General features: G+C 54.9%; 1 protein-coding gene across 1 annotated transcript; it reads right to left on the bottom strand.

Moving 5' to 3' along the window:
- Positions 1-4,070: 4,070 nt before the first annotated feature.
- Positions 4,071-5,604, bottom strand: SST1 (somatostatin 1). Its single transcript, NM_205336.1, is given in 2 exon segments — positions 4,071-4,589; positions 5,445-5,604. Coding segments are annotated over 2 exon segments (351 nt in total). The 5' UTR covers positions 5,583-5,604; the 3' UTR covers positions 4,071-4,376.
- Between the last annotated feature and the right edge of the window lie 5,632 nt (positions 5,605-11,236).

Here is an 11,236-nt window from a genome sequence, read left to right as displayed (position 1 = left end):
AGGATCGCTACTGTTAATACAGCACACAAGGAAACTAAACGTGGACTTGGTGTTCTGATACACACCATCCACTTCTGAGGAGGCAGGCAAGGCGTAGTGCTCAGGGATTGCTTCCAACCCAACGATGTATTTCTTTTTAGAGGGACTGCGTTTTCTGGAGACCACGTTCTTCTTGTGCTCCTCTGTGTGTGGAGGCAGAGCCTGGGGAGATTCTCTTAGCCTGCCAGCTTAAATTAATCATATTATATACTACATATAAAGGCTGCTCCAGAAGTAATGCCTCCTACTTTATTTTGTTGTCCCATGATGTGAGAGGTGGGTATTGGTGGTATGGCAGTCGAGGTTGAGCCTTCCCACCAACATTCTGTTACATTTCGTTACCATGGAAAAGATGGCAGCAGAAGGACAGCCTGACAAAGTTTCAGCAGTAGTGACAGCAAGTCACTTCCACTGGTTCAGATTTTTATATGCAGCATGGCATGCAGGCTCTTGTTCATTGCTGGAAAAAAGTGCACAGCTAATGGTAGCGACTATGTTGAAAAATAGTGTTCTGTAGCTAAGAATTTGCTCTATCAAAGAGTGTCACCATGCTCTTTGTATCTGCTGTAGTTTCCATGGAAATAAATAGGAGGCATTACTTTCAGAGTAACCTATGTGGCCCAAGACAGTTCCTCTTCACTCAGTGCAAGCCAAGAGGTTGGACACACATACCATAAGGATTTGACCTTATCATTCCCAGCATTAAGCTCTGTAACATCGAAGCACTCTCTGACAGAGAGCCACCCCACTGCCCACCTTCCACTTCCCCTCCTGTTTCCACTCCTCCCCCTCTCTCTGCCTGATGGTGAGTGGTAGGGCATCCACCACTACTTGCCTTCTGAATGGTGTCCATGCTGCACACCTGCTCTTCCCAGTCATGGCTTTCTAAGCACCGAACACAGGTGTCAGGGAGTACAGCTGCTGCCCTTTCCTCGCACTCCTCTAGTGAAAGCTCTGGTTCACCCATGTTGGTTGCTCTTAATCTCTCCATCTGCCTGAGCAGGGGTTGACTGTGGGGTGTCCTAACCACCACCAATGGACCACCACTAGCCAGGTGCCCGGAGCAGCCAACCATGAGCAATGGAACTCATGAGGTCGGTGCCATGCCCAGGCTGCCTTAAAGAGCCACAACAGACCCTTCTCTTCTGCAGGTGGATCTGAGCCACCAGCACAACCTCCAGCCCTCACTGCCCCTTAGGAATGTGTTATTCGGGTGAAGGAAGATGCAGCCCCCCAGCAACCTGGAAACGGTGACTGCTATACACTGTGCCCAAGTGTTACCAACATTGGGTCCCCTGAGCCTTTAACTGGGCATAGCCCTCCTCCCTCTGCCCCCACCATTCCTGCTGAGAGGTTTTGAACAACTGAGTGAGTAAGGAGTTCACACAGATGCTAAACAACAACCTAATTGCCAGAGGAAAAAGCCTTGCAAACTCAACAGCCAGTTTTCAGGAGGATCCTTTTCTTCCTTAAGGCCCAGCCTGAGGGGAAGAACAATTCTTCCCTTGAAGGCAAAACCCTGAGCTGCGTAAGGGGGGAAATGCTGTACCTCAGGGCACCGCAGCACTAAGCTGAGCATGGGGCTGGGAAGGATTCTCTGCCTCTGCTCCATACCCAGGGGATGCAGCCTAACAAGGGCTGAGGGATGGGCACAGGAGGGCTGGGAGCATCTCTGCAGGCCCAGCTGTGTCAGGGCAGAGGGCAGGAGCATTCCCTCCTGCAGCACAGCATAGCACCTACTTGCAGCTGGAGTGGTGAGGGAGAGGGCCCCATCCAGGCAGGTTTCTTTGTCAGATGTTGGAAATCTGGCATCCAGTTTCACATCCTTTTATGAGGCTTCTTGTTGATGTTCCCCTGCAGAACCTGAGATGAATCTCTGGGCCAAACATAACTGCTGCAGCAGGGACTGCTCTGGGTCTATCCACGTCACTGAGTGCAAGAGGGGAAATGAATCAGCTGAACATGGGGGCATCACAGCCCTCAGCCTCCCCAAGGCCAGCACAGAGGCTGCTTCTCCGTGGAGATGAGGCTAAACATCCTCCCTCAAAAGCTGCCCCCACCTTGGCATCTCCAGCCCATGGAGGCTGACCCTGCCACGTGCTGTCATCCCACATTCAGCCTTGCCCAGCAGGAACCTTCCCAGCCCAGGGCACTGCTTGGTGGCTGCGCAGCCAGGGATTACATACAGCCACTTCATCTCTTTAGCCCATAATTCTCACCTATCAAAGGCAAGCAATAAGCCCTTCTTGTCTTTTCAGCTCAGCAAAGCAAGGCTATCTCTGGGCATCTATTTGCACAGCTCACAGTGCGCAGGATTGCTGGTGCTGTAGTGCTGAAATAGGCTATTGCAGAAAGTAAATCACTCCGTCTGGTTCCCGGATCACCTGTCTCCTTGCTGGTGATGGGTTCCATTCCAGCAACCAGCAGGATTAAGTCCTTCTCAAAAGCACTGCCCAAGCTCAGCAACCAAGAAAAAAACTTCAGGCAAAAAGGAATCTATTTAAGAGCATTCAAGCCCTGGTACCTCCACCTCCTTCCTGTTCCTGTAGCTGCTCTCCCGAGGCCACCTCAACACAGAAGAACTAGCTGCTTTTTCATGGCTAAGTGGATCCTCAGTCAAGACATCAGCGAGTGTCCAGGGATGAAGAGATCTCTGCTTTGCAGAGGCCTACAGAAACCTGCTCCCTTCAGGAAATGCAACAGCAAAGGAATCCAACAGGACCTGGGGCTGTGCATTCTCCCCTCAGTCTTCTTTCACATGTTCAATAAGAACCCCATTCTCCCCCTGTCTGCTTTTATGGCTGGGAATTGATCTGCACCACCTGATCTCCCCTAATCTCTTCTTGTTACCTTTCCCACAGCTGCCACCATTTGTCCCATCCCGGGGGTGAGTTAATGCTGCACCCTGCCCAGCTGCACCCATCAGAGAGCAGAGAGGTAACAAAGTATGCCCTGGGTGCCAGCAGCTGGAGATCCTTCCTCAGTTCCCCAAAATGCTGGGAGTGTCACTTCTATAGCACCTCTCCCTCTAAGCCTGCAAAGCCCTTAACTCAGCCGTGCCGAGGTGCCTGCAGGGAGAGGAGGTGCAGACCCGGCACAGTGGCAGCGCTCACCTGAGCTGCCTCCGGCACAGACCTGGGGGGACTCAGCACCTCCTCCACTGGGAGATCCTCCTCCATGGGGGTCAGGCTTGTGCCCATGATCTGCTCTGCACCCCCTCGCTTTGCACCTTTCTTTCAGGTGTGACGTCTGCAAAATATTTGTTATCTTTACTCCTCAGTGATGAATTTCTCACCGAAGTGACACTTGTTCCCCACATCTCCGGCTCTCCAATGACTGCGTGTCAGAAACCAGCGCGTCTAGGAAGATACGCTGGAAAAGCACAAAGAAATTCTCTTCCATTGAGATATGCCTTTTTCTCGATGCTATCTCCTGCTCAGCTGACACTTTTAACGTTGCCTTTAATCCATAAGGGGTAGAAAACCACCGTACCAGTTTACAGATGGAGAGGTGCTGATGGCGTGGGCTCAATGCTGCGACTTTACAGGGACGCAGCGGAACAAAGGAGAACTTTCCAAGGGAATATCAGATGCGTTTTGTTGGGGATGGGGCAAAGAATTAAAGGTAAGAAAACATTTCAGTGTTTGTGAGTGAGGAGGGAATAAGGTATGCGTGGGGTGAGCCCGTACCGCGATCCCCGCTTATGATCCCATCTCTGCTAATGCGCAGCTGTGATTTACTGCGCTGTTGGGTGTAAATCCTCCAGATCAACCAAACCAGCAGCGCTGCGGATTTGACTCAACCCCAATTACAGGGATTTGATGTCTAAAATGCTGTGGAGTGCCTGGGTACCGTAGAAAGACCGCGGCAAAAAAATTCACTTAGAGGAATTGCGTGTGTGCATCTGTGTGTGTGTGCGCAGAGGCTGCGCTGCCGCTCGCTGGTTTTGCCCCGAGACAGGCAGTGTTTCCAAGACAGGAAGGCTGAGCGAGGGGACCGAGCTTTTGTCAGTGACCAGCCAACCTCAGCATCACTGTTCGAAACATAAAATTTATTGCAACGAAGAATTAAAAATAGTACATCTGAAAGAATCGCGGAGTGCATGTCACGCAAGAACCGGTCAGAAATCACAACTCAAGCAAATCGTGTACAATCGGAACTGAAAGTTTTATTAAAACAACTCGAAATCAAACTCAAATATTCCTTGTGTGTTTACTTTCACCATAACCGTGGACCGTGTATTTACAGTCTTCGCCTCTCGTGGTGAAGGTTCTGCTCGGGGCGGGGGAACAGGAAGAAGGCAGGGGTGGATGGGGAGGACAGGTGGGTTTCAAAAGCTAACAGGATGTGAAAGTTTTCCAGAAGAAGTTCTTGCAGCCCGCTTTGCGTTCCCGGGGAGCCAGCGCGGGGTTTGAGTTGGCCGAGCGCTCCAGCTCCAGTCTCACTTCATCCTGCTCGGCCCCTCGGGACAAGTCCTCCGACTCCAGAGCTTCATTTTCTGTCTGGCTTGGCTCTGAGAGCAGTTCTGCCAAAAAGTACTTGGCCAGTTCCTTGGGGTGAGGGGAGAGAAAACAGGTGAGAGATCACAGTTATTCTTTGGCTGTTGGGGGCTCACCTCCTTTATGCCCAGGGACGTAACACAGCTCCGCAGGAGCTCAGCTTGGCAGCTGTCTTAAAGCAGCCGTGGCTACAGAACAGAGCAGAGCACTGACATCTATCTGGTGCGGTGAGGAGATCCCCATCCTGGCTGTTCCAGGAAGGAGCTCATCCCATCACCACCCCACAAGCCCTTTCTTTCCTCTCTGCTGGTCTGGCACTGAAGACAGACTCAGCAGGGATGCTGTGCGGCAAGGGAAAAGCTCGCAGGGGAGGCTGAGAGCGGGCACTCATCACGGGTGATTTTCTCTCTCATCCCTCCAAGTCCTACTGCTCCTTCGCATAGCAGAAGACATCCTCCTGCAGCACAACCTTGGTTCAGTGCCCTGGAAACCTTCCCCAGGGGCTCTGCTCTCTGCCTTGGTGGCAGCTGCTGCTTGTCCCCCAGTAGGATGTGCTGGAAGGGTGGTCTTGCCTTCCTGCCCTTAGTCATAAAGCTCAGCCCTGGCAGGGAACCAAGGAGCTGTCAGGGAACCGGGCTCTGCAGCAAAGCAACGCGGGGTCTGGAGTGGGGACACTGAGGAGCTCTGGTGAGGAATCTGCAGGGATAGCACCGGGGTGTCCAAAGGGAAGCTAGAGGGGTCTGCAACGGGGAACCCAGGAGTCTGCTACGGGATGTCAGGGGGGAGCTGGAGGGTCTGCAAGGGGAAGCAGGAGGAAAAGCTGGAGTATGTGGAGGGGGAGCGGGGTACTGCAGCGGGGATGCCGGGGGCTCAAGCGGGGCGTCCGCCCCGTCGCGGGGCTCTCACCTGCTTCCCGGCGGCGGCAGCCAGGGACTTCTGCAGGAACTGCCGGAGCCGCGGGTCCGAGGGGGCGGCCGAGACGGTGCCGACGGCCAAGGCGATGGAGAGCAGGGCCAGGGCGCACTGCAGGCGGCACGACAGCATCTCGCCGGAGGGTCGGGCTCGGGCAGGAGGCGGCGGGGAAGAGCTGACGGCTCCGCTGCGGCTCGGCTCCGGGGTTGGGGATCTCCTCGGCTCCCGCCGCCTTTATAAACCCTTCTCCTGACGTCAAGGCGGGGGCGCCCCCCTCGCCCCACGCCGCCGGGGGTGGGTCTCTGCCCGTCCCGGGGGGGGGGGGGGGGGCCGCGGCCGGGGATGCTCCGCTGTGCCCGGGGCCGGCCAGACACCTGCGGTGCTCCCCTCGGTTGCATTCCTCCCCCCCGCCTGCTCTCCGGAGGGTTTTTCTCCCCAAATCGCTGCTTATCCCGCTCTCGACTCTACTCATCCGTTCTCTCCTCCCCGAGCTTCAAAGCCCCCCCAGGGGGCGGTGGGGGGTTCCTGGCTGTGCACCGCCCTCCCCACGGCCCCGGTGCCAAAGCCCCTCTCGTAGCGGGGCTCTCTCGTCCCGCCGGGTAACAAACGGCCGCACAGCGGTGAAGCTGCAAATCCTCCCTTTAAGGGCGGATTTGCCTCGGGCTCCAGCAGGGATCGAGGGATGCCGAGCTGCCCCCGGGGGCTCTTTCTGCTTTCCCGGTGCCCGCGGAGCTCTCCGAACAGGATCCCGACCAGCTCCGGCCGCCGTCGGGGCATCTCTGCTCTCAGCCGGCCGCACAGAGCCCAGCTCTGCGACATCTCCGCAGCTCAGGAGAGAGGGCGCAAGCGGTGTCTTGGCCGTGCAGGTTCCGGCTGAGCCCACAAGGGACCCCCCCGGTGCCGGGTTCAAAGCCGCTAAAACCTCAGTGGGAACGCTCCCGTCCCTCTGGTCTCCCCCCTCTCTCCCTGCCCATCCCCAGCGGGCTGGCTGCTGCCCACAGCGGGCAAAGGACGGCTCCCTGCACTCCGAAGGATGGATGAGCCACGTCAGCCCTGTCCCAGGTGTCAGGAGCAGAGAAAGATGCGAAGGGCCCCTCTACTACTCAGACACGTGGTGTCAGGGGACCCCTCCTCCCATTCCCAACAGCAGAAAGTCAAAGGCTTGCGGGAACAAAGACTGAGCTACTGCTCAAAGCTCTCCAGAAATCTCCAGAAGGATTATTTCAGTACTGAATTAACGCTCCCCCAACAACACCCTCCCCGACCATAGCGTGGCTGAGCTGGGAACAAAGAGCACATACGGAAAAGTTCCTGCTCTGCTTTACAGCCCAGCGAGAGGAATTGGTGCCAGTTGCCGGTTCCCAACCAGGCAGACCTCCAGGCTGAGCAGGCACAGCCCACCCTGCAGGGTGCATCCCTTCCCCTGGGCAGACATCTGCAGCCACACATAATTTCAGCCACTGCACCTTCCCCAAATTTTGGTGCAAAAGAATGCAACAGGACTGATTTGGACCCAAAAAGAGCACACTGGCTCCAAGAGCCATGATTCCCAGACCTCTCACATCACCATACTAGCATCTGGACTTGATCGTGTCACTCCTCCCTGCAGTCAAAGGAGCAGGGCCAGTCCTGGGCATGGCAGGTGTCCAAGACAGCAGATGTCAGGACACCAAACCTATCCTGGCCCTCTCAGTTGCCTTCCCTAGGGGTGGCTTCCCTCAGCAGCAATTCCCCTACTGTGCCAGTAGCAGCAAGTGACCCCCAAATCTCTCATGACCAGTGTGGTTGTACTGGTGTAAAAGGTGTGAGATAACACTCTAGTCCCTGTGGGGCTTTCAGAAGCCATTCTTAATGCCCTGTCCAAATCCAAGCTTCTCAGCTCACCATTTGCAACACCTTTGTGTGCAGGAGTCCAGTGCCAACAAAAGGTTATTCCTTGCAGGCTGCTGTCCTTGCCTATCTTTCACATTTCCTTTTAATATCCATACACCTCAGCCCTGCTCTGACAACCCTTCCCAGCCACTCTGCAGTGCAAGGCATCCTTCTGCAAAGTAGCAAAGTGGGGCTTCAGCCTAGTAGCAATGCTGCTGTAATCGGAGACATGCTCCCTACAGCCTAGTCCCAGGCAAGCACAAATCCTTAGTCCCCGTGGGATCCCTGATTTTGATGGTGTTGCTGCCTATTGTGACTGCCAGCCACACAGGGACGAGATGTGAAGGAGCAGGCTGGCTCCGACTCTGCCACTCTACAGCACTGGGGTGAAGCAGAAGCGTGTGCTCCTTTGCTGTCTCTGGTCCTGCATCCCATCAGGAGATGGCTTGGCCCCTGAGGCAGAGCAGCCTCAGGAAGGCTCTGACACCCACCTTATCCATTTCTTCTCTCCTAGGATTGAGCTGAGGTTGAAGAGCTTGTAAAGCTAAGAGCAGAGCAAGGGCACCGGTTGGAAAGTTCCCCTATGGTCGTCTTGGTTTGTTCTAATGGACAGAGATGGAGCTTCTATTAGATTTAAACTTTGTTCCTGGATAAAATGGTGAAAGGATCGAAATTCTTGGTGCTCTCGGGTAGAATTCTGAAGAATCATTCTGGTGCTCTCCAGCAGAAGAGTTCGAGCATTCCATTTCAGGAAAAGATCTGAGGGGAAAAATTCAATTTAACCAAATGTGAAAACACGTGCTCTGGTCCGGAAAAGCCTCCTGTGCTCACCTGAAGGAAACCAACAGAGAGGGCCAGGAAAAAGGGAGCCCATCTACCCTGTGCCCCTTTGCAGTGTCTCCTGGGCAATGGGAAATGAAGGCAGTCAGAGGTCCTCAGGACTCTGGTTTAAACATAGAGGAGCAAGGTGCAGATCTGCCACTTCCCGCTCCTCCAGCTCCTCTGTGGGATCAGCATGCTCAGATTTTTTTTCCCCACTTGTTCCCCAGCCAGATAAATCCAACACTGTTAATCCGTGGTGAGGGCGACTCGATTCCTTTCTTTCTGCTGCAGTGCTGCAGGGCATGTAGCTTTGCAGACGATTGAATTGCATTGAATTCCTATGACTGCTTCCTTACCCAGCTCCCCTCCAGCTTGCTCTGCAAACCCAGAGCAGTCCAGCAGTGCCTGAGCAGAGCGTGCAGGCTGCATGCTCGGTGCTGTGCCTGCACAGTGTGCCCTCTGCTGTCACCATGCCTGCAGGAACAGCTCTCATTGCACCTCACCACCCCAGCTGCCACCTGCAAAATGTTCTCCAAGCTCTGCTTTCAAGAGCAGAACAGTTTTACCACACATTACCGCCGTGACAGCAGGGACAAAACATTTCTCTTACGTTGCAGCAGTCAGCCACGCTGTAGTGCCGAGCTGTGATCTGGGAGCTGTGAAATTCTTCTGGTTGCTCCTGGCCACTGTGGGCTGCAGCTGGTCTTTCCCTGCAGCAGATCCAACTGAGGCCAGGGACAAACTGCAGGCCATCAGCTTCCTTCTGCCTGCAAACTTTCCCAGAATGGTTTCGAATGGAAAGGACCTTAAATCCCATTCAGCCCCAACTTCCTTCTGTGGGCTGCTTGCCCCCACCAGCTCAGGCTGCCCAGGTCCCCATCCAGCCTGGCTTTGAGCACCTCCAGGGATGGGGCATCCGTGGCTTTTCTGGGCAGCTGTGTCAGGGCCTCACCACCTCTGAGTGAAAGATTTCCTCCTAACGTCTCACCTAAATCACCTATCTTTCAGTTTAAAGCCATCACCCCCTGTCCTGTCACTACATTCCCTGATAAGGACTTTCTCCCCATCTTTCCTGTAGGCCCTTCTGGGTACTGAAAAGCCATAAGAAGATCTCCTTATAGCCTTCTCTTCAGGCCGAACAAACCCAGTTCCCTCAATCTTTCTTCATAGGAGAGGTGCAGAGCTGTCTGAGTATCTCTGTGGCCACCTCTGGACCTGCTACAGCAGCTCCATGTCTTTCTTATGCTGGGACCCCAGAGCTCGATGCAGCACTACAGGTGGGGCCTCACAAGGACAGAACAGAAAGAGACCATCACCTCCTTGACCTACCAGCCTCAGTGTCACCCAGGATACTCCTGGCTTTCTGGACAGCAGGCACACAGTGCTAGATCACATTAGTGCTAGAGCACACGGTGCTAGATCCCTTGCTTGCTTGCTTGCACTGGTGCTTGAGCTTGCTCCAACCCAGGTGCAGCACTTTGCACTTGCCCTTGTTGAATTTCATGAGGCTCACCTGTGCCAACCTTTCAAGGTCCCTCCCAGTGGCATTTCTTCCTCAGGTGTAAGACTGTAAGATTTCTCCCTAGAGCAACAAATAGCACAGTGCGGGCTGGATTCTTTCTTCTCCTTCTTTTTAAATACAATTTTTGGCCCATTCATTCCTAGCACTCCCTAAACTCCATCCTCGCCTGCCCTCTCGTGGGCATCCGCCAGAACGCAGCCAAAGTGCCTCCAAACCATCCTGCGAGGCACCGACAAGCACAGCCCTCGGAGCTGCCAGCAGAAATAAAGAGCAGATAGCATCCTTTGGTCCCCCTGTACGCTGAGGTCAGCGGCCACTGAGGTCAGCGGTGCCTGCATTTAAATGTTCTGCACTTCAGTGCCATTTTTACTCGGCATGAGTTCTGCAGCACCAAAGCCAAGCCCAAGGAATGGGGAAGGCAACCCCCAAACTGCTCAGCTGGAGGGAACCCGACCCGTTTCTCCGGTTGTGGTCCCATATGAGAAACAAAACGAGGCAGGAGCTGCGAGCTTAGTGAAGTGCTTTCTATCGCAGATGAAATCTGAAAGCGAACGTGGCCACGTCCCCATCTTTTGGGATGGCTGTGTGAGGGATGAGGGTGAGATGGGTACCAAAAGAGCTGCTCAGACACACTGTGGGAAACGCCATGGAAAGTGGCCCGTTTATCAGCCCGCTGTTGTCCTTTAGAGGACTGGAACGGCTCAGCCCCCTTCTCTGGAGCTAGGCTTTCAAAGGGCTGGCCTGACCGGCTCATCACTGACAGGCTCCACAGCCATGAAGTATGTGTGGTGTGGAGCTGAGTGTTCCCTCACCTCTACCCGGGGACAAAAGGCAGAGGTTGCTGTCACTTCGGCTGGGCTGCCTGGATGAGACATCGCTGTTAGAGAAACGATCATCTGTCAGGGGGAGGAAACGCAGCCATGATCCGGGAAAATAGTATTTGTTATGCAAACACAACGGGGAAAGGGAGGTCACAGGGATAAGGCCTGCTTGTCCGGGAAGGGCAGGGGCTGTCAGCACAGCCAGCAGGCTTCCAAAGGTGCCAAATGCAAGGAGCAAGAGAGGCTGAGAACTCCAAGTCAGCTCCTGACAGCAGAGAGGAACCTGAACGCGGCAGGCAGGCACAGCAGTGTGCCTGGGTTTGGGGCCAGCAGGACCTCATCCCACAGCCTCCTCTTCTTCCTGCTGAGGCCCACCACAGTGAATCACCCCCAGCCCCGCACCCGAATTAGCCACAAGCAAACAAAACACGAGCTGAGGTCTGCCCAGCCCTAAGCTGAGGTCTGCCCAGCCCTGCCCCACAGCAGTGCTGCCCACGTCACACAGAGGTGCCCTCAGCGAGTCCCCCTTGGTTTGCTGCAACTTGTGAGCACAGAGCAGGAGGCACTTTGCCCCTACCCTCATACTGAGGGTCCCCCATGGCTTCAGAGCTGCTCTCTCCCTGCTGCCAGGAATCCCCACGCCCACCCAGCTGCAGCTGGGAGCAGCACAGGGGCTCAGCCCCTTCCATCCTGTGGCCCAGGGGGCTCCAGGCAAAAAAAAAAGAAAAGAAACCAGACCTCTCACCGCA

This window comes from Gallus gallus, chromosome 9 (genome assembly GCF_016699485.2).
Source record: "Gallus gallus isolate bGalGal1 chromosome 9, bGalGal1.mat.broiler.GRCg7b, whole genome shotgun sequence".
Lineage (NCBI taxonomy): Eukaryota > Metazoa > Chordata > Aves > Galliformes > Phasianidae > Gallus > Gallus gallus.
Note: the sequence above shows the minus strand (reverse complement) of the source record. Positions and strands in the feature narration are given on the sequence as shown.